The 22807-nt window shown below is 43.7% G+C and overlaps 2 protein-coding genes across 4 annotated transcripts in view; one reads left to right on the top strand and one right to left on the bottom strand.

The window, feature by feature from the left end:
* RTN3 (reticulon 3) overlaps positions 1-11287 on the bottom strand; it is a 35642-nt gene extending 24355 nt beyond the window's left edge. The window contains exons 1-2 of one of the 3 annotated variants that reach the window (XM_083164765.1): positions 11084-11287; positions 10322-10408 (exon numbers count right to left, since the gene is read on the bottom strand). In XM_083164765.1, coding sequence (XP_083020891.1) covers positions 10322-10394 — 73 coding nt within the window. In that variant the 5' untranslated portion in view covers positions 10395-10408; positions 11084-11287. Of the gene's footprint in view, positions 1-10321; positions 10409-11044 lie in introns of all 3 variants that reach the window. The other 2 variants (XM_083164763.1, XM_083164764.1) reach the window with 2 other exon arrangements.
* A 465-nt stretch (positions 11288-11752) lies between these two features.
* ATL3 (atlastin GTPase 3) overlaps positions 11753-22807 on the top strand; it is a 51004-nt gene continuing 39949 nt past the window's right edge. Inside the window, exon 1 of the mRNA XM_083164766.1 lies at positions 11753-11909. The gene's annotated coding sequence lies outside the window, so the exon portion shown is untranslated. The remainder of the gene's footprint in view (positions 11910-22807) is intronic.

Here is a 22807-nt window from a genome sequence, read left to right on the forward strand (position 1 = left end):
GTGCAAATTGGCTGGAAAGTGCTGGCATTACACAAATACATGTGTACCAGTTATTAACACATATTGGTCTCTTTTTGTCGTGTGAGATTTTTTGGGAGGTGGGTCATTCAATTGCCAGTGATGGCTGCGAGGTGCAGAGTTTCCAATGTTTCTTCAGTGTCTCATTGCAGATTTATCCCCATAGAGGTGCGGAAGAAACGCTGATGTTGGACTACCATATAAAGCAATTGGGTCCATCATGTATTTTGCAATACATAAACATACACTGTTCAATATTACAGCAAAATTAAAGGTGGGCGGGGCCTGCATCCCCAGAGAGACAGGGCTATCTGCAGTGCCCGCTCTTTATCTGTGGCTGCAGGAGAGCACCCATCTCCCGTCACAGCAGAAGAGCTGGCACTTTGATATCACCCTTTTAAAGTGTGACACTGGGTGCAGGCCCCACCCCCAGCTAGTGATGCCACTGGGTGCAGTCTATTAGGAGTGTAACTGGGGTACAGGTCTTTGTCCCCATGTAGCTATACAAGTCAATAAATCACTGAAAGGTATGCTTGCAGAAGACTGAGCAGGGCTGGCCGGTTTAAACCAATTGTGTTCTTTTTTTTTTTTTAACCATTTTGTTATGTTGTGACTTCTCTAAAGGAAAAAAAAAAAAAAAGGCTTTTTTTATTCAAAATGCTTTGTATATCTACATATATTCAGATGTTGTAGAAATAATGATGTCCAACATCAGTACAACTACAACATATGTGGAGTGACATCTATATACAGTATATATCAGAAAGGCTACCATTTTACTGACCTCATCATAAGATATATGGTTACTGATAACTAGCATATTAACGCAAATACACAATACATGTAACAGCAAAGTGTGGGTATCCGGTCGACCCTATTGGCCATCAGGCAAAAGGTGACACTTTATGGACAAAAGATAGTCACACCCAAAAGGCCGAATGCTAATAGCCGACACATGAAAAGGTCAACTTGAGTTTTTTCATGATGTTTTTTTTATTTTAAAAACAACTTGTTCATCCATGTCGGCATAGTGGGAGGTTATAATAGTGTAGCAAGTGCAGCGTTACACTAATTGGGGGGGGGGGGGGGTCCATGTTGACATATGCCAACACACAAACTGTGAAAGACTGTAGTGGTCACCATATTGACTGTCAACCTAATAACCCACACCTGTGGACTAGTTAAACACCCGGGCAGATGACGTCACCGAGGTAATAACCCTCTCCTTTCCCTTGTTTGGCTCCATAAACCCTTACACATTTTGCTAACCTCTCCCCCTTCCTTTCCTTCATCTTTAGCACCTTCTAGATTAAATAAATATCTTGTGTCCTTCTAGATTTCAAAAGTATGAGCTGCCAGCTCCTCTGTCCTCCTCTATAACACTATAATCATTTACACTGCAAAACCAGTTTGACTTGTAAATGAACTGTAAATGATCGCCGCTTTAAAAAACTGGAGATTTCTTACCAAATCTCTCATCCTCTTAAATTTCTCCCTTTAAATAAAGAGGGTCAGAGATTTGAAACATTTTTTAATAAGTAAAATGCATAACCGCATAAAACCCATCACATTAATCAAACTGAACAAATATCTGAGACAGATAACTGAGGGTTGCCCTTTATGTCTGCTGGCTAGCTGAGCATTCTGATAGGTGGGATCCAGATGACCGAAATACAGGTCAACATGGAAATGAAAAGGTCGACATAACAAACAATTTTTTTTTTTTTACTTTTTTGATTCTTTAACATTCACATGGATTCTGATTGGGAAAGGTAGTCAAAGAATGGCTAGCCAAGTAAGCCATGCCAGGGTATGCCCTACACTTATTTGGGGGTCAACATGCTCTGGTATGGACATAGGGCCTGATTCACTCTAGAGTCCGGTATTTGAATACATATCATAAGCACTTATTGCTTACTGCTGCCTAAGAAGTCAATGTACATAATAGTTTATGGTATTCCCATGTACAGACTGTGAATAAATCCCTCAGCACATGGTGTCCTTTGGCATGGCACGCTCGCCATGTCAGCATCCAATTTATGCTACTGGGCATCATAGTGATGACCGATGCATACCACACACAACTTATTGAGGCTGAACAAGTGATGACACTCGCATCGTTACCGGATCAACAGAGCACAATCCCGACGACTTTCACAATCTGTAAATGGCAAAACAAGGTTGGTTCTATCTTTTTATTGTTGCCACTTTATTAAGGGCGGACTCCTTAGAACCGCACCACTGCCTGCAGATCACCGTCTGTGTCATTTCCCACAATATTTTGCTCTCTCCACACTCGGTTGCTAGGTCAACAATATGAAGGTCGACCACTTAAGGCTGACAGGGCTTAGGTTGACACATGCAATAGGTCGACATGGCTAAAGTTGACAGGGTCGGAATGTCGGCACAAGCATTAGGTCGACACTGGAAAGGTAGACATGAGTTTGTCACGTTATTTTTGAGCCGGCAGTGAGTATTTCATATGCTACCACCCACGGAGTGAGAACCGAATAGTCTGCCAAGCGCAGCAAGGCACCGGGCCTGAAGCATGGAGAGAGCAGCGAGCCATGCAAAATTTGGGACGATAAAACGTGAAAAAAGTCACGTCGACCTTTTCACTGTCAACTTAATGCTTGTGTCAACCTTCTGACCTTGGCCACGTCGACCTAAGCCTTTAAGGGTCAACCTAATTATGTTGTATTTCATACAGTCGATCCAATGACCCATACACCGACACCTCTAAATCCTATACACAGACAGAATAAGGAAAGTGAAAAAGAAAGCTAATAATTTCACAGGGAATAAAATGAAACAAGAGAAGTGTTATTGAAAGACATAAGACACTTTGATTTACAAAATCATTTAGCAGCACATTTTAGCCAATCACAGATGCCAGAAGGAGCTTCCACTGGAAAAGGAATGTTATGGACAGTAGGGAGAAGTAAAATACACTGTCATACTGTGTTCTTTATATGCTTTTATTACGATCTCTCTGTGTCTTCAGAAGATAATGAATGAACCTACATGAAGTATATGCCAAAAGCCTCATTTACTGTAAGGAAGTTGTATCCACTTATGGTATGAAAGGTTTCAATTTGGCCTCTGGTTATTTTGCCCCATTACAGGTACACATGCTTCAATATACAGAGGAGAGTACAGGAAAGGGAGGAGAATACTACTTTTACACCAAGTTCCTGGGATTCGGGGCAGTGCTCCCTTAAAAATTATCCTGGGTCTTTGACTCGGCAATCCCAACACAGGAAATTTGCAGGGTGGAATACAGACGAGACCCGTGTTCAGGGGAAGTGTAACCAGGTACCCCGGGTCTTCCGACCCGGAACCTATTTACATCACTGGGGGAGCCCATACCTCCCGATGATCCGGCAAATGGGTCAAAAGCCAGCTCGCATATGGGTTGGAGCTGGGTCCAAAAACCCATGCGACAGGGCTTTTGGTATAAAAGCAGTATTATTGTACCACTTTTAATCGTACTAATCAGCAGAAGAATTACAGAATAATAGATACCATTCAAAAAAAACACACACTAAAAAACAGCTTAGTATTATAAAGAGGGAGAATAGAACAGATGGCGTCCGCGACCCCCATAGAGGGAGAAAAGAATAGATGGCGCCCGCGACCCCCATAGAGGGAGAATAGAATAGATGGCGTCTGCGACCCCCATAGAGGGAGAATAGAATAGATGGCGTCTGCGACCCCCATAGAGGGAGAATAGAATAGATGGCGTCTGCGACCCCCATAGAGGGAGAATAGAATAGATGGCGTCTGCGACCCCCATAGAGGGAGAATAGAATAGATGGCGCCCGCGACCCCCATAGAGGGAGAATACAATAGATGGCGTCCGCGACCCCCATAGAGGGAGAATAGAACAGATGGCGTCCGCGACCCCCATAGAGGGAGAATACAATAGATGGCGTCCGCGACCCCCATAGAGGGAGAATAGAATAGATGGCGTCCGCGACCCCCATAGAGGGAGAATAGAATAGATGGCGTCTGTGACCCCCATAGAGGGAGAAGTGAATAGATAGCGTCCGAGACCCCCATAGAGGGAGAATAGAATAGATAGCGTCTGCGACCCCCATAGAGGGAGAATAGAATAGATGGCGCCCGCGACCCCCATAGAGGGAGAATACAATAGATGGCGTCCGCGACCCCCATAGAGGGAGAATAGAACAGATGGCGTCCGCGACCCCCATAGAGGGAGAATACAATAGATGGCGTCCGAGACCCCCATAGAGGGAGAATAGAATAGATAGCGTCCGAGACCCCCATAGAGGGAGAATAGAATAGATAGCGACCGCTACCCCCATAGAGGGAGAATAGAATAGATTGAAAGGAACAGAATAGATGGCGAGCGCAGCGAGCCCGCAAGGGGCTTTGTTGAGCTCACTCCTGTCGGAGTCCTGGAAGTCGTGATTCTGACGTTGGTGTAATGACTGTCATACCATACCAGGCAAAGCAGAGATGGAAAAACTGTTTAATTAGTACAAAGAGATAATGAATCCGAATATGCTGTTGAAGGAGAAAGGTGTGAAAGGAAGGAGGACTTTTACATATGTAACAGATGGCACAGAGTGTGACAAGATAAATAAGAGGCCATTTGAGGACATGAGTTTCCAAGAATAAAATGCCCAACAATGAACTTTCAAACCTTTATTTTCCTGGTAATTATTTGGTGCTGATAACTGATAATCTACCCCAAACATCCAACTGGATATAGATATATATATATATATATATATATATATATATATATATATATATATATATATATATATATATATATATATATATATATATATATATATATATATATATATATATATATATATATATATATATATATATATATATATATATCTATCTATCTAGATAATCCCTAATGTTTTGATAGTATTACATAAATATATCATAACTTGCAGTGTGGGCTTCAGACCATTAATTGTGGGCAGCACAGACGGTGTAAGTGTTAGCATTACTACCTGACAGCATGATGATGGGTCATGGGTTTGATTCCCACCATGGCCCTAACTGTGTGGAGTTTGTATATTTTCCCTATATTTGTGTGAGTTTCCTCCGTTTTCCTCCCACAGTACAAAAATATACTGGTAGGCCAATTCACTCCCAACATAAAGTTAACCCTAGAATGAATGTGTGTATGTGGTAGGGAATATAGATTGTAAGCTCCACTGGGGCAGGGACTGATGTGAATTTTCAACTATTCTCTGTAAAGAATTCTATTTGTACTGTACATTAAAGTATCCACCAATTTAACTTCTCCTCACTGAGCTTTTTGACCACCCACACTGAATAAATGAATGAAGAAACAGGAACGTATAATGGGATTTGGGCCCTTTCTTACTCCTGATGCTACTAAAATTATTTTCCAGGCAGTCAACACAGCTTCGACTAAAGTGACCTCCACTGAATGCTACTGTTCTCCCTCCTTACCCGTTCAGCGCCAGCTTCTACCCACTACATCCTACTTCACTAACTCCCCTTCCTCACATACAAAGCACTTAATAAATGTATCCCTCCCACATCTTAAGTGTCATTTCTGCCTCCTCCATTTTGGTTCTTCATCTCATGCCTGCCCCCTCTGGAATAATATCCTTGCAAAGGCACTTTCTACCAGACTTCAAATGTTTAAACATATCTGATCAAAGCCTACCATCCTTTCTCCTAAAATGCAACTTTCTTTTCCTTCATTAATCTTTTTTCCCTAATTCTCCCGTTTCCTTTATGTGTAAATTGTGTTACATACAATTTGATGGCAGATTAAAACCACTTGGCCCATCTAGTCTCCGATTAGGTTGTTTTACTAGGACACCGTCCCAGTGCCTCTACAAGACCCCACGCTCATTGGAACGGTGTCCTGATTGGTCTTGTTTGCCTTAAATAGCAGTCTCCACCACGTTTGTTCTGCTTAAAATTCCGGCACCATTGTTCCCTTGTACTGCACTCTCTCCAAATCCCCCCTCTGGTCTAACAAACCAAAAGGAAGCATTGCATCTTGACCAGAGACTGAGAACATGTCTGTTCCAGACAGGAAGTATCCAACTTTTCATTCTTATCTCCTTGTGATTGACACGTCATGGTGGGTGTTAATAATTGGGGGAAAAAAGGGGGATGGGGAAGTAGGCCTGGGGCACAGGATTAATTTGTCGTGGATGGTGAAGGCATGCTCCATACAACACAATAAATGAATAATTCGGTGTATGGTTGAGGAGGTGCTCCCTGGGAGTAAGGTAAGTCGATTCAAACAAAAATATCCAAGATAGGATATGAAGAAATCTCCCGGGTGGGGCACAGCCTTCTAGTACAGTGTTATAACTCTGTTAAAACTGTATATTATTATTAGTAAAATGGGTCTATTAAGGCAGACCTAAGTGACATAGGACAGAGACAGAGAAATGAAGTTAGCATGACCGTCGGTAACAATTGAATACCACTCATTGAGTTTAAAGCTCTTTTCACCTCCCTGCAACTCACTACCAGTGTCCCATCAAAATACAGACACTTTGGAAAACGCCACACACACATAAAAGATTACCAAAAGAGGTATTAGGGCTCATCTTACAAAACATCTTAAAATGTAGTGAGAAAAGGGCACAGCGGAGACATAACAATAAAATGAATATAGGAGTTTAGAAAGGTGCTGGTGGTTACTTGCTGGATTTATCCGTCTAATAAACTAGGTTCTGCTTAGAACATCAAAAAATTCTATTTTTGTGCTTCATAAAAGAAAAATACATTAATAAACTAAGGTTATTTTAGGGCCACACACCTTTATTTAAAAAAAAATGGATACTTAACAACATGTAACACAGCTTTTACTTTCATTAGTTTTCCATTTAGTACACTGTGTACCAGTTGAGTGTGCACTGAATACTTATTCATAACATTTGATACTGGTAATATCATACTTTGGGGGCCATTTATTAGCCCTGAACCACTTCCAGACCATAAAAAGGCCTGATAGTGCGAGGTATGACCAATGGTCATTATTGCGGTATCCAATTAGAGGTCCTTTTTAATCAGCCAAAAAACAGAACCACAATTGCACAACACCACATGGGATATCGGATACCTTCCCTGTCCCATTTTATTATCGCCGCTCCTTTTCAGTGATTATGCTCCATAATACCCAACGCCAGTATTGGGGCTAATTGGATAGCCCCCAATGACAGTGGGTATTTGGATCATCCCATTTATATTTGTTCATGTAAGACACTAAAGAAGGACAGTCTACAGTAGTGTACATTCTAGCAACCTGCACCATCAATGAGGAGGACATATCATTTCAGCTACTGTAGCAATACATCACGTACAAAATGTTGCCATTAAAAATGGAAGGCTGTCCTCATCACTGATAAGCTGCAAGAATAAACACTAGGCTTGAAATGAAGGAATACGGTCAGTAGGTCAACAGTATGAAGCCCAACATACATTAGGTTGACCACTAAAGGTCGACAGGGCTTAGGTTGGAACGCCTAAGGTTGACTCCAGCCTTAGGTCAACAATGGGAAGGTCGACATGAGTTTCTCATGCCCCCTCCCCCCTAAAACAGAAGGTATTTCATACTAGAGTGGAGGGAGAATACGATAATGTGCCAAGCGTGGTGCGAGGGGACGCTGTACACTAATATGGTGTCCATGTCAACATTTGACAGAAAAACTATGTCAACATTTTGCATGTCGACATTCCCATGTGGACCTAATGCTTTTTCGACCTATTTCATGTGTCGACCTTTTGACCCCATACCCAAAATGACAGGCTATACTATGAAAGCAATAATACTGTATAGGAAAACACCAAGGGCAGTAATGCAGAACAATACAATACAGAACAACTCTAGGATGATGCTTGTGCAGATAAGACAGATCAATAACGGAATAGGTCAGATGACGGACAGAGCATTAAATTGGTCACCTTTAATTAGTGCCTGCTGGTCGAAACTTGGGGGATGGAAGAAAATGACACAGGTTTTTGAAAGAAAGTTAAATGACAAATTGAAAACAGATCGGAGATCAGGTGTAACGAAGAACCGTTGGAACGGGGATGCTCTGTAGTATCTATTGGTGGATTTGGGATTTTTGGGGAAGGCTATAATACAGCAAACACAAGATATATTATACTTGTATGTCGCATAGTGATTAGTATGCTTTGGCTATGTGAGTAGGAGGTCATCAGAGGCCACTTGGCAATCAATATGCGCACAGCATACTGTACATCAGCAAATCACATAAACCCCCCTAGGTACATCCTAGTACAATCTGTCAGGTGACACAAATAATACAACAAATATTTTGTTGTATGATCTGTAGGTTTTCCCTGGTCAAGAAACACTGCTACATCTACAAATGTCAATCCACCCACACTTCGGTCAGATGTAAAAGACTGAATGCATACAATTTGAGATCTGTTTAGCTAGTGACTTATCCGGTTTCAATTACATAGAAGGGGAAATTAGTGGCTATGTATAGCTCAATTAGAGAGTCACAACTTGCTTTAACACAATGCCCAAGACAAAGACAATTCATTAATTCAGCACATTAGCTATTTTAATAGTAATACATTTCCTAGATAAGTCATAAGAGCATATTCCTATATACACACACACTTGTCTCTTGAAGCATTGGATTTACGCTGCCTATTATTTGGGTATGTCCTACACAGTTGAAAACCATAGTCAAATAGTTTTTAGGAATCAAACAAAAAAATAAAAAAAGCAGTTGATTTAAAAAATGCCCATTATTTTCCTTTTGCCAATCTATTACTGAGCAGAAGTGAATTAAGGTGGATTTTTTTTTTTTTTTAATTTTTTTATTTTTCTTACAAAAAAAAAAAAATAGTTTCTACCAGCCAATATCTTAATTAAATTGCACATCCAAATATAGCATTTCAGATATCTTGTAAGTGTAAAATATTATGCTACTGAATATATTACTTTTAGAGGGGTGTTTTTCAAAGATTGGTGGCAGCTCCTAACTGTCATTTGCAACACATGGGCATATATATTCAGCCTGGAGATGTAATTAAGTGGAAGGTGACACCGCACCAGCCAACCAGCTCCTAACTGCCCAGTTACAAGCTGGGTTTGCAAAATTATAGTTGGGAGATGGTTGGTTGGCTGGTTGTTTATCACTGTTCCAGGCTTAACATCTACCCCACAGACTGCAAATGTAAGGAAAATACTGATTGGCTAGTACTTTGCCTCATCATTTGATCTCTCTGTGAGCTTTGATAAATACCACCCTAAAGCCCCGTACACACGGGGGGAGATATATTGCTCAGGAATATATTGCTAGCAATATATTCCTGAGCAATATATTGCCCAGTGTCTCCTTTGCATCAGCGACCAAAGATGGTCGCTGATGAAAAGGAACCTCTGCTGGGGGAGCCGCAGAGGTAATCAGCAGGTCGCAGGAGCAAGCTCCTGCGACCAGCGATTACAATGGGGCAGAAAACGGGAGCGCGCACCCGGCGATTTATCGCTGGTGCGCACTCCAATCACTGGCAATATGGTCGCCTGCGACCATATTCCCAGCGATTATAGCCCCTATTGCCCCCGTGTGTACACAGCATAAATCTTCTAATATGTGAATGCATACACATGTGATGTGAATTCCTGTCCTACATCAATTCCCCCCCCCCCCATTAACTCTCACATTAACCATGTTTTGGGGGATGATACAAACCATGAATAATTGAATAACTATAAATCCCAGGTCAGAAGGTTTTTTAAATTTGTCCCATGTGCATTGTGAAAAGCTCTGATTTAACATACCAGCAGTGGCCATATTTGCACAGGAGTATGCATATTTCTGGTTTATTTAGGGAACAGCAGACCATTTATAATATAGCAATAGAACATCCATTAAATAAATGCATCAATTCACATCGTTTCTAATATAAATACAAAAGTATTATTATTGTAAAGGCAGGTTGATTTAACAATTACATCTACTGTTAAATATTTATGTTGAGAGGAGGTATATAAATGCCTAGCAGGTGATGCAAACCCAATACTAGGCCTTGGCATGCCAACTGTGTTACATCACCCACAGATTAAAGCTCTCTAGTCATCATATCTCAGTGGAATAAAACATTTAGGAAATTAAAAATAATAATCAAATTGTAGGATAATAGTAGATGATAAACGAGATCCTAGAGACGCACTAACCACAGGGGAGTCATAAGGTGCCAAATAATTGTCTAGAATTCAAATTCTAAAAATGATATAAAAGTGACAGAATGCAAATTCAGGCATTCATCAACCTACCTGCACAGCTGCCGCCCTTCTCTCCAGCTGATGAGGATATATGAGCAGACTGATGTCCACTGGTTTCAGCCATGTTGCCAGCAATCACTGCACATAGATAAGACAAGTAGATTGGATTACGCACATACATACAGACATCAATATAGACTTAAACATTTCCATTACACCAAACACAAAATAGAAGATATAAAAGAAAATATTTTCTCCTGCCAGAATGTCAGCCATCCCTGCTGCAGGCTTGGCATATTATAATATATATATATATATATATATATATATATATATATATATATATATATATATATATATATATATATATATATATATATATATGGAAATATGATCCGTAACATTGGGACCAGGTCTCCCTTTGTCTACTGACTCTGAATGAGTCTCCACTACACCTATTGCAAGAGGGCGGTAAGGATGTGCAATGCTGATAAGCAGCATACTGTACACACACGCGGTATACAGGATCTCCTCATAGGCTTTATGCAGCAAAACGTATGTGTGTGTGTATGTATATAGCCTAGGTAGACAGATACATGTATGTACAGTATGTATGGCATACAATCCGTGCACAACCTATGCCGGGCGGTGACTTTGTGTCACATACATTGGCCATGCACATCTATGTGATACAAAGAGGCCGTGCGGGCCGTACAGCAGCATCGCCCACACACCCAGCGACATACCGGCACCGCACAGCCGCACAATACGTACACTGCACACAGAGAATAAGAGGATAGAATATATACGTGCGTTTCTCCGTCCTTCTCCTGTCACCGAACGCCCGAGCACGACACCGACACAATGACGCAGCGAAGGGGCGACGCCTGCGGGGGGAGGGGCTACGGATCAGGGCGTGGTCTCATCGATCCACCAAAGAAGATGACAGGCTGGTGTCGCTATGGGAGCGAGAGGCGGAGCAGGCAGCGAGGGAAAGCCTGTGGCTGAGGATCGATCCATCTCGCACTGCGCGCATGCGCTGCACTCTGGCTTCCAGGATCCGCCCGTCTCTTGCTGCTGAGTGCTTTCTTCTCCCAAAACGAACTTTATTAGTACATCGCACTGTGAACAAAGCACTGTACCCACATTCAAATGTTATAGCTGCTCTATAATGAGCTATATCTATAAATTACTGTAATGGATGTATCACTGTAGGGATTTGTCTTCCTTTTCGCCTGACTGCAGAGATTTGTGCGGTATGTAGTAAGTAAATGCCCGGGAGGAGTGAGCATAGTGCATACAAAGCGCTGCCAGTACCATACTGCTGAAAGGGCCCGTGTCCCGCACAAGAATGTTCGCTTAGTAAAATAAACATCACAAGACTGACAGTGTAAAACCCATTTTAAATAAAGCTACTTACATTCAGAGTGCGTTACGCGCTATGTCACCTGGGAGTTGTAGTACCACGGAAGCTGCCCAGTAATGGCGGTAAGTAGATAACACGTCAAGAGCGGAACTACATTACCCATCGCGCCTGGGACTCTGACAACCAGCTTGCCTGCCCCGCCCCATCCGCACTGCTATCTGTCTCCGTGCTGCTGCATAGGAAATAGGAATCATCCCCAGACACCAGCTACAGGTGGGTACCAGTGACTGAGCCGTCGCCAGTAGCGCAGGGGTCCCGCAGCATTCGGAAACATGAGTATGAGGAGGGCAGCGCTGGCTCGGGCGGCATACATGCCAGTGCCCAAATGCAGGTCTCCCCCTATGCATCAGTGCGCTTGATGTCCGCTTCCTTTCTGAACTGTTTGTGTATGACTGCCAGGCTGATATCCCGCCTCATACTCGCAGCAGCTTCTCCCTGACAACTTGTACTCCCATTAGTGATGTGGCATCCCAATGATGCCCCAGCAGCAGCAGCAGCAGCAGAGGAATAAAGCAGGGGGCACTTTGCACTGTACAAGTGGAAACATGTTAGCATTGGCTGCATCAAACCGGCCAGGAATGTTCTACCCTTTGGACAATCTGTCAGCCAGGAAATGAAAATAGGAATCATTGGCCCTGTAATAACACCCCTGTGTGCAGTATAATGAGTGCCCTGGAAAACTGCTCTGCATTAGTATGGGCAAATTAATCCTAGGTCTCAGTACTCCTCGGCTAATTGTCCTCGACCCCCCCCCCCACCCCCACCTTTATGATTTCTGTAGCTCTATTTGACTGCACTGCCTGTATCCATACTGTGTACTCTGGTTTAAAGCTGCCAGTATCACCAGTAGTTATTTCTACTCACCCTCACTTAACTTAAGCCCTGTTCTCACTACACGATTAAAAGTATACAATATGATCTATTTAAAAAGTGTAGTGTGTACACTCAATATCATTATGCTTCTGCGCATCATTAAACCCCCTCCTCCCTCCCCGTCTGGTCAATTTTGGCTATGTATCCATTGACCTGTGTGTTCAGCAGGGTTCCAATGAACCCTCTGATATTGGTAACAATATATTTCAGTGCCTATGCTCATTGGCGTTCACCTATGGCCAATTTCGCTAAGATATTGGCAGCCGCGTGGGTCATCTAGTGTATGCAAAGCTTTTAGGTGCATACACACTAGATCAGGCATGTCCAATCTGTGGTCCTCCAGCTGTTGTGAAACTACGCATGCCAGCATACTTGCCACAGTTTTGTGGCAAGGCATGATGAGACTTGTAGTTTCACAACAGCTAGAGGGCCATAGTTTGGACATGCCTGCACTAGATGATTTGTGCCATGAGCAATAAAGTAACCGATTTCCCTTGAACTCCTGGTGTATGCACCTTTAGCCTATATGCAAACACCATGTTACCTCCCCATTGCACCCTTTCAGCAACTGGAGATGCAATTGAGCTGTGTACTATTCTGGAATATGTTTTCAGCACCAGGGCATCTGAATCTGGGTACACACCTTAAGATCTATGCCCATTCCATCTGGTGTTAACAGAAATCTGGTAATCTATGGGAGCAAATGACAATCAACCATTTGCTCCCCAGTGCCGCAGTTCTTGTTATCAGGGGTGCCAAGAAGGAAGGCAGTTAGGAAAGGGGGGGGGGGGGGGGGGGTGTTCCATTATCAGGAGGCATGCAAACCATAATCTTTCAACAGTGCCAGCATTGTGGCTAAATTATTATCTGCAATGAATTTCATGACTCACATATTCAGAGATCTGGAGAGGCGTGGCTGCACAACAACCGGTTGCCTAGACAACCGGAGTACACACTGCGGGCAAGACGCAGCACTATACCAAAACAGTAGTGGGTCCTCTGTTCACCGCTGGTCCCAAAGCTGCAGGCAGGTATCCCAACACCACAGGAGTAACAAAAAGAGAAGAAAACACAGCTGTGAAAAAGTAAAAATGAAAAGAAGAAAATAATAAACATGAATATCGTAAAGTAAATAGGTCCACATGATGTCTGTTATGTGCAAACCCTAATGGGCCCTACAAATGTAGGTTTTTTTTTTGCCTATTTTCTGAGCAATTTGACTAGATTGCTTAGAAAGTAAGCACATATCGCTGTATGTGTAGAACGCCTGGGGACAGAGATGCGCTTTCCCAGACATTGCTATCACCTGGCATGGCATGCAGTATAAATCTAGTCATCACCGTGATGTGACAGATCGCTCAGCACACATCACTGGTGCAGCGCTGTGTGCTGAGCGATGCTAGATCGCTCAGCACAAAGCTTCCATCGCTCCATAAGGTATTAGGGTGCTGAGAAATGGTGAGTCTCTGTGGTCCCATGTTGTAAGTGGTAGCACACTGAATATAGTGTACCAAACCACCAGTTACACCTGAGGATATGAAAGCATGTAGACACACACACACACACACACATAAAATCTGAAACCATTCTGACTGCAGAATAGGTGATCTAAAACCACCGTTACCTAACCTCAATAACTCAATTGTAAACGCAACGGAATCTGCTGTGTTATATAAGAAACTATAACTAAATAACTGACTTGTGGTGGCTCCTACCAGTGCAGAGGAGGGAGGCTGCACCATCTTGTCCCTACTGCCAACCAGGATCCTGGCACAGTCCATTGTAGTTGACAGGTGCCTGGCGCAGTAGCAGCGACGGTTCTGAGCATGCGTAAAAGCCTGGTATCTATGGGCTGCATCCCATAGAGGCCAGCTAGGGCAGAATTATAAGGCAGGGAGTGGCTTCCTACAGCAGTCCAATGCTCTGATTGTCTGAATTCACTTATGCTGAGCAGTGTGAGGGAATTTACTGAGGGACCAGCAGCATTCCTGTAGCCTATAGGTAAAATCCATCACTGCTTGTGATGTGTGTGTCCAACTTGGTAAACACACCTAAATAAATATATAGAAATAATAATTAGGAGTGGTATTTATGGATTTCTGTAGACATGAGATATTTTATATGGCAAATTATGATTTGGAAGCACTAGTGTACAGCATAATATAAATTCTGGATACTTCTGTGTGGCATGTTATGGCTTGTTGTCATGGGTTCAATACCCACCATGTATGCGCTATATAAGAAACTGTTAATAAATAAATAACAGCTTAGCCACACATCCAAAGTGAAATTGTACCCTTCTCAGGGATCAGCACCCCGCCCCTAAGATCTACATCATGGGGGAAATGTAATAGGGTGAGACATACTTACCTACTTTCTGGCTGCCCTTTTCGGTAGAGGGCAGCCAGCTCAGGGGAGGGCTACTTATTTGGGGGAGTAGCCAGAGCGAGCGTGACGTTTTAGCCACGCCATCAACGTGCAATACAATTTTTAAGGCATTGCACTGCGGTGGGTGGTGCTAAAATGACGCAATTCGCGTCATTTCACCTGCGGACCCCCCTGCCGAGGGCGGGTCGTGGAAGCTGGGCAGCTTTCTGGGAGGGTTGCCCCTCTTTCCGGGGGGGGGGGGGGCTGGGAGGGGGACCCGATTTCCGGACTCTCCTAGCCATTCCGGGAGGGTAGGTAACCCTGGGGTGAGAGAATCAAAAAGTGAGAGATTCGGTAACAAATCTCCAGGTTTTTTTTTAAAGCGGCAATCATTAACACGGCAAAACCAGTTTGATTTTGTGGTGTAAATGATTGCCGCTTTAAAAAAACCCTGGAGATTTCTTACCGAATCTCTCACTTTTTGATTCTCTCACCCTACTACAATTCCCCCTACATCTCATAAATAATATGCTTCACTTTCTATTTATAGTTGGAATAAAAAGTAACTTTGTGACATTATTCAACAGTTGCAGCAGAATTCGCTTTGATCTACTCCAGACAGCCTATGTTTATATATTGAGCTCCTAGCAAAATTCTAACCACCAGGAAATGTTCCCTTCTTGTGTTCTGCATTAGAATGTTTAGTACAGCAAAACTAACTGCTGCTGCATGGGATGTGGGGTTTCTTGCAATCTTGAAAATATCTGAGTAGAGGCATGTGGAGTAAAGGGCCGCTTTATTTGCCCCTGACAAATATCATATTTTATATCAAGCTTAGGTACTTGTTTCCTAGCACGGCGTCCATCGCATGCCGTACTTAATGGTGTGCGATGTGATATTTCCATCAAATTAACAGGAGTGCTTGTACAATGAAATAATGCATAGCATCGCATGGCAGCAAATGCGATGCGATTTTTTTTAATTGTACAAGCACCCTGATGGGTGCTTACAATGTTAAATGCACCCACATTGGCAATGCCACCCCCACTATCAACGCCAACCCGAAGCGTGGCGAACGCAGCGAGCCCGCGAGGGGCGGCGGTATGTGTCCTCCTACCTTTTCATACCCCCACTATCCACGTCGGCATGGAGTTGATTTTAGATAGTGTGGCAAGCGCAGCGAGCCACCGAGCCCGAAGCGTGGCGAGCGCAAGTATACAAAGGAATACATGTAAAGTCATCCGTGTCCCCTCGCGGGACTCGCCACGCTTCAAGCTCGGTGGCTCGCTGCACTCGCCACACTATCTAAGATCAACTCCACGCCGACGTGGATAGTGGGGGTATGAAAAGTTCGGAGGACGCGTACCGCCGCCGCTCACCACACTTCGGGTTGGCGTTGATAGTGGGGGTGGCGTTGACAATGGGGGTGCATTTTACATTTTAAGCACCCATTAGGGTGCTTGTACAATTAAAAATTGCATTGCATGCCGCTATATTGCATGGAGAAAAACAAAATAGCAATCTAGCAAATATGATACCTTTTAATGGCTAACAAAAATAAATGTTGTTAAAATGCAAGCTTTCGAGACTTCTTAGGTCTCTTCCTCAGGCATGGTATAACAAGGTGTGTGAAGAACCACATATATATACACAGCAGAGTAGGAACAAGATGTGATAGATGGACATTCTTAAGATCAAAACAAAACAAAATAACAGAATGAGCTTGTAAATTGAGTCCTTAATTGGTTTGTAGATAAGTAGTGTGAAAGTTTTATTGTCTCTAAGTTGATGGCGGACCAGAGTTAGAGCTCCGATGCCCTCACTCTCTCTGGGCCAGTGTCCTCAGATGTTGTAGTGGGCCATAAATCCCTCGGATAGATTCAGTCCTGTGTTAAGGGTGCCAAACGTTGTCATTAATTTGTATTCCCAGACCCTCCTGTCTCTTTGTGATTTGAAATTTCCTTTTAGTATAATCACTTTCATATGATCCTGATTGTGTCCTGGGCTGCAGAAATGTTTGGCCACAGGAAAGTGTGTCTTTTTTTCCTTTATTGTGTGGCGATGGGACCTCATCCTTGCCTTAACTTTTTGTCCTGTTTCTCCAACATACAGACCCCCAATAGGACATTTGGTGCACAGAATCAGGTACACTACATTGGTAGTAGAACATGTGAATGTCCCTGGGATCTTATAGTCCTGTTGTGTGTTGGGGATCCGTACACTGTCTGTAGTGAGGATATGGGCACAGGTTTTGCAGCTCCTTACATTGCAGGGATAGGTTCCTCTTTGTGTAATGGATGGATTCACTGCCATCCATTACACAAAGAGGAACCTATCCCTGCAATGTAAGGAGCTGCAAAACCTGTGCCCATATCCTCACTACAGACAGTGTACGGATCCCCAACACACAACAGGACTATAAGATCCCAGGGACATTCACATGTTCTACTACCAATGTAGTGTACCTGATTCTGTGCACCAAATGTCCTATTGGGGGTCTGTATGTTGGAGAAACAGGACAAAAAGTTAAGGCAAGGATGAGGTCCCATCGCCACACAATAAAGGAAAAAAAGACACACTTTCCTGTGGCCAAACATTTCTGCAGCCCAGGACACAATCAGGATCATATGAAAGTGATTATACTAAAAGGAAATTTCAAATCACAAAGAGACAGGAGGGTCTGGGAATACAAATTAATGACAACGTTTGGCACCCTTAACACAGGACTGAATCTATCCGAGGGATTTATGGCCCACTACAACATCTGAGGACACTGGCCCAGAGAGAGTGAGGGCATCGGAGCTCTAACTCTGGTCCGCCATCAACTTAGAGACAATAAAACTTTCACACTACTTATCTACAAACCAATTAAGGACTCAATTTACAAGCTCATTCTGTTATTTTGTTTTGTTTTGATCTTAAGAATGTCCATCTATCACATCTTGTTCCTACTCTGCTGTGTATATATATGTGGTTCTTCACACACCTTGTTATACCATGCCTGAGGAAGAGACCTAATGCTGGGTACACACCAGGACGACTAGGGCACGATTCTGTCAATTTAGATCCAATTCCGACCGGTTGTATGCAGATTGTATGTACTATCGTGTGTTTTTGACATTTATTTGATCCGATTCCGATCAAATGCGCGTTCACGCCGCTCGTTTGGTCGCATCTTTGGTCCTACGTGCTGCAGGTAGGATCTGTCAATCCCAGGCCGACCGACCGTCAATCGTATGCAGATCGTGAGTGTTTTTTGCCGCCTCCGTCGTCCGTCCGTCGGTGCGTCCGTCGTTTGATCCAGCCTATTTGAGTGGCATTTCCTAAACACTCCCCCGGCGCCATGTTTTTCCACATAGCAAACAGCGCTGGCGCAGCAGTTGGACTCTCCTTCTTGTCTCATCTCCCAGAACAACAACCTGGTATGTTTGCACTCCCAATGCTCTTCTATGCATGCCCACTGTTGCCACCAATGTATATAGTGTGTATAAAGCACTGGTTTGGCAACCGTGCACCCGACCATGTCACTGTTTTTTTTGGGTGGGCCCCATGTCTGTGTGTATACATATAACCAATGTCCACCATTGCAGTATTCCAAGCACTCCTCTCTGCTAGGCCCCATTCACCTGTGTGTGTGTGTGTTTGTGTATATATAGATATATATACATAAACCATTGTCCACCATTGCAGTATTCCAAGCACTCCTCTCTGCTAGGCCCCATTCACCTGTGTGTGTGTGTGTTTGTGTATATATAGATATATATACATAAACCATTGTCCACCATTGCAGTATTCCAAGCACTCCTCTCTGCTAGGCCCCATTCACCTGTGTGTGTGTGTTTGTGTATATATAGATATATATACATAAACCATTGTCCACCATTGCAGTATTCCAAGCACTCCTCTCTGCTAGGCCCCATTCACCTGTGTGTGTGTGTTTGTGTATATATAGATATATATACATAAACCATTGTCCACCATTGCAGTATTCCAAGCACTCCTCTCTGCTAGGCCCCATTCACCTGTGTGTGTGTGTTTGTGTATATATAGATATATATACATAAACCATTGTCCACCATTGCAGTATTCCAAGCACTCCTCTCTGCTAGGCCCCATTCACCTGTGTGTGTGAATAGCAATCTGCACAATAAAATGTATAGTGGTTTTCATAAAAGTTTATTAACATTTTAAATACTTAAAACATAAGAACTAGGTAAACTGGTAACTATAACTATAAAAATTTAAATATGAAACAAAACATGGGTATAACTATAACAACTAAAATGGTTTTATCTTTTTACAGTCCCAATGTCCAACGCAAAGGAACAAGAGTTTTTGGAAGGGTTTATTGAAAAATATCGTACACACGAATGCCTGTGGAGAACCAAATCCAAGGAGTATTCAAACAAAATGAAAAGAAACCAAGCCTTGGAGGAGTTGGCACGCTACAGTCTTCCATTTCACCCAGAGGCCAATGTTGAATGGGTGAGGAAACGCATCCAGAATATGCGCACGGTGTTCTTAAAGGAACACAAGAAGATGGAGGCTGCAAAGAAGTCTGGTGCTGGAGTCGACGAGATGTATCAAACATCGCTCTGGTACTATGACCGGTTGACATTCACCCTCAGCCAGGAGTCGATGAGGACAGGAGTAGTCCTTATGGTCGAACAGGAAAACCAAGAAGTCGCGGCGCAGGAGGAGGAGGAGAATTCGCAGTCTGCATCGGTGAGTCTATTTTTTTGGCTATCTAATTGATTCCTCCTGCCAATCCACAGCGCCCTCCCCATTAAAGTAGGCCATGTACTCTTCCCTCACCTGTTTGGCTCGTGCACTCCCTGTGTAGCGTTGTGTTGGGGTTTGCAAGGAGGATATCTGCACTACCTCCTCTGGCAGTTCTTGGTCTTCTTGGAGTGCTGTGCCTGTAGCCCTTTGCTGTGTGGCTTTTCTGCGGAGCAAATTGTGCAGGACACAGCACGCCGTGACAACCCAGTCAATTTTGTCCACCCTCAGGTTAATGGCAGTGTGAAAAATGCGAAACCGGCTTGCCAGGATGCCAAAAGCATTTTCCACAACACGCCGTGCCCTGGATAGCCTGTAGTTAAAGATCCTTTTGTCATGGTTCAGGCCCCTTTGCGCATATGGCTTCATGACATGCTCGTGCAGGCCAAAAGCCTCGTCAGCCACAAAAACAAAGTTAAGCCCCTGTTTAGTTTCCTGGACAGACGGCAAGTGAAGGGTGTTCGCTATGAGCCTTTCGTAGAACTTTGTGTCCTTGAAAGTGCCACCATCCGATGCACGGCCATTCCTTCCTACATCCAGGAAGATAAACTCATAGTTGGCATTCACCACAGCCATTAGTACAATGCTAAAATAGCCCTTGTAATTAAAATAGTAGGAACCACTATTGATAGGCTGGGCTATGCGGACATGTTTGCCATCAATGGCTCCACCGCAATTTGGGAAGTTCCATCGCTGTTCAAACTCCTCTGCGATGACTTTCCATTCATTCACGCTGGTAGGGAACTGAAATTAGAAGTAAATAGAATTGATTAGTAAACATGTTCAATTTTTTTACAGCTTGGTGACTACCCACCTGCAACCCCAGACCTATCTGTCCTATCTGATAATGCATGCACATCTAACGAAGTTCCTACTCCGGCACGCACTCCGCCACCCACCCTGGAACCCACTCCACCACTCCCCCGTGCCAAAAAAATGCGTGGCAAAGGAAAAAAAGGAGAAGCAGCGGCACATGAAGAATTTATGATGCGGGCACATCAAGTCCTGCAAAGAAACCCGGACAAACATGACAACTACTTCACTTATGTGGCAGAGTGTGTTCGCAACATGGCTCCTGACCAGCAACTTACTTTTGAAAAGTTATGCATGGAGTTGGTGTATAATGGCAGTTTAGGGTATCTCAACAGTGGCACTAAAATAGTTGGCATTGGTAGTGCACCAGACACACCACTGTCATTAGAATCACCAGTGCCTACTCCGCCTGCCACCGTAGCAGGCCAGTCGAGCACAATTCCAACACATACCCAGTCAACACCTACACAGCCTTCTCAACCCCCCCAGTACCGTCAATTCTACAGTTCTTTACTGATAGAAGATCCAGAGTGTCCTGTTTTTGAGGATCTGTCTTAAAAAATAGGCTACTTTATCATTTACCATCGACATGGTCTCAGCTGCAGGTATGTGATGGCCACTGCTCACATGGCGTATGGCGCACATCAATGGGGCCGGGACCATTGCATCTGCGCCATGCGCCATGTGGGCCGCAGCCTTTACATATCTGCAGCAGACATCCTCTGCCACACAAGGGCCACAGTGTGTATTTTTGTTTATTTATATGCTGCTACCTGTACCTGCATTACCAGAGGGAGAACAGGATTCTCCTCAATCTGGATAGCAAACTCCATTTATTGCCCTTTTGTCTTTACCAATAGTATGGGGTACTGTGCGGCAGACATGGTCTCGGCTGCAGGTATGTGATGGCCACTGCTCACATGGCGTATGGCGCACATCAATGGGGCGGGGGCCATTGCATCTGCGCCATGCGCCATGTGGGCCGCAGCCTTTACATATCTGCAGCAGACATCCTCTGCCACACAGTACCTTATCCCTACTGTTGTAAGTGCCTGTTCCAGAAGTTACCAGAGTGTGTTTTTTGTTTTTTTATATGCTGCTACCTGTACCTGCATTACCAGAGGGAGAACAGGATTCTCCTCAATCTGGATAGCAAACTCCATTTATTGCCCTTTTGTCTTTACCAATAGTATGGGGTACTGTGCGGCAGACATGGTCTCAGCTGCAGGTATGTGATGGCCACTGCTCACATGGTGTATGGCGCACATCAATGGGGCGGGGGCCATTGCATCTGCGCCATGCGCCATGTGGGCCGCAGCCTTTACATATCTGCAGCAGACATCCTCTGCCACACAGTACCTTATCCCTACTGTTGTAAGTGCCTGTTCCAGAAGTTACCAGAGTGTGTTTTTTGTTTTTTTATATGCTGCTACCTGTACCTGCATTACCAGAGGGAGAACAGGATTCTCCTCAATCTGGATAGCAAACTCCATTTATTGCCCTTTTGTCTTTACCAATAGTATGGGGTACTGTGCGGCAGACATGGTCTCAGCTGCAGGTATGTGATGGCCACTGCTCACATGGCGTATGGCGCACATCAATGTGGCCGGGACCATTGCATCTGCGCCATGCGCCATGTGGGCCGCAGCCTTTACTTATCTGCGGCAGACATCCTCTGCCACACAGTAGCCCGTACTTATTGGGAAAGTTTAAACTGGGTCATACATACTTAAATCTTTATATATAGTGTGTGTTTTTGTACAATATCTTTTATATATGGTATTATAATATATTTTTGTTGACACAATCTATTTACTATTTTACATGTTTTAACCATGAAAGGCCTAAAAAACCTGTTTCTGTCCTAGGCCTAAATTATAAATAAAAATATTTTGTTTGCACAATAAAGTGTACAGTGTATATTTCATCCTTACCTTGCAATACTGGTACTGCAGCACCTTCACAATGGCTTTGCAGGTCTCCGGGATGATGAGGCCCAAAGCTTGCGGGGAGATGAGGGATCCAAACTTTAGGTCAGCAAGAGACCGTCCTGTCGCCAGAAACCTCAGGGTGACCACCAGCCGTTCCTCAGCAGGGATAGCCATGCGATACTTGGTATCCTGCTTCTCGATGTGGGGAGTCACCAGACGCAGCAATTCCTGGAATGTGGCATCATCCATCCTCAAGAAGTTACGGAAATCGTCTGGGTTATTCTCCCTGATGTCCCTGAGCAGTGGCATGTGCGAACGAGTCTGACGCTGAAGTAGCCACTGCTTTGT

The sequence above is a fragment of the Crinia signifera genome, chromosome 11, assembly GCF_055691185.1.
Source record: "Crinia signifera chromosome 11, ASM5569118v1, whole genome shotgun sequence".
In the NCBI taxonomy this organism is placed as follows: domain Eukaryota; kingdom Metazoa; phylum Chordata; class Amphibia; order Anura; family Myobatrachidae; genus Crinia; species Crinia signifera.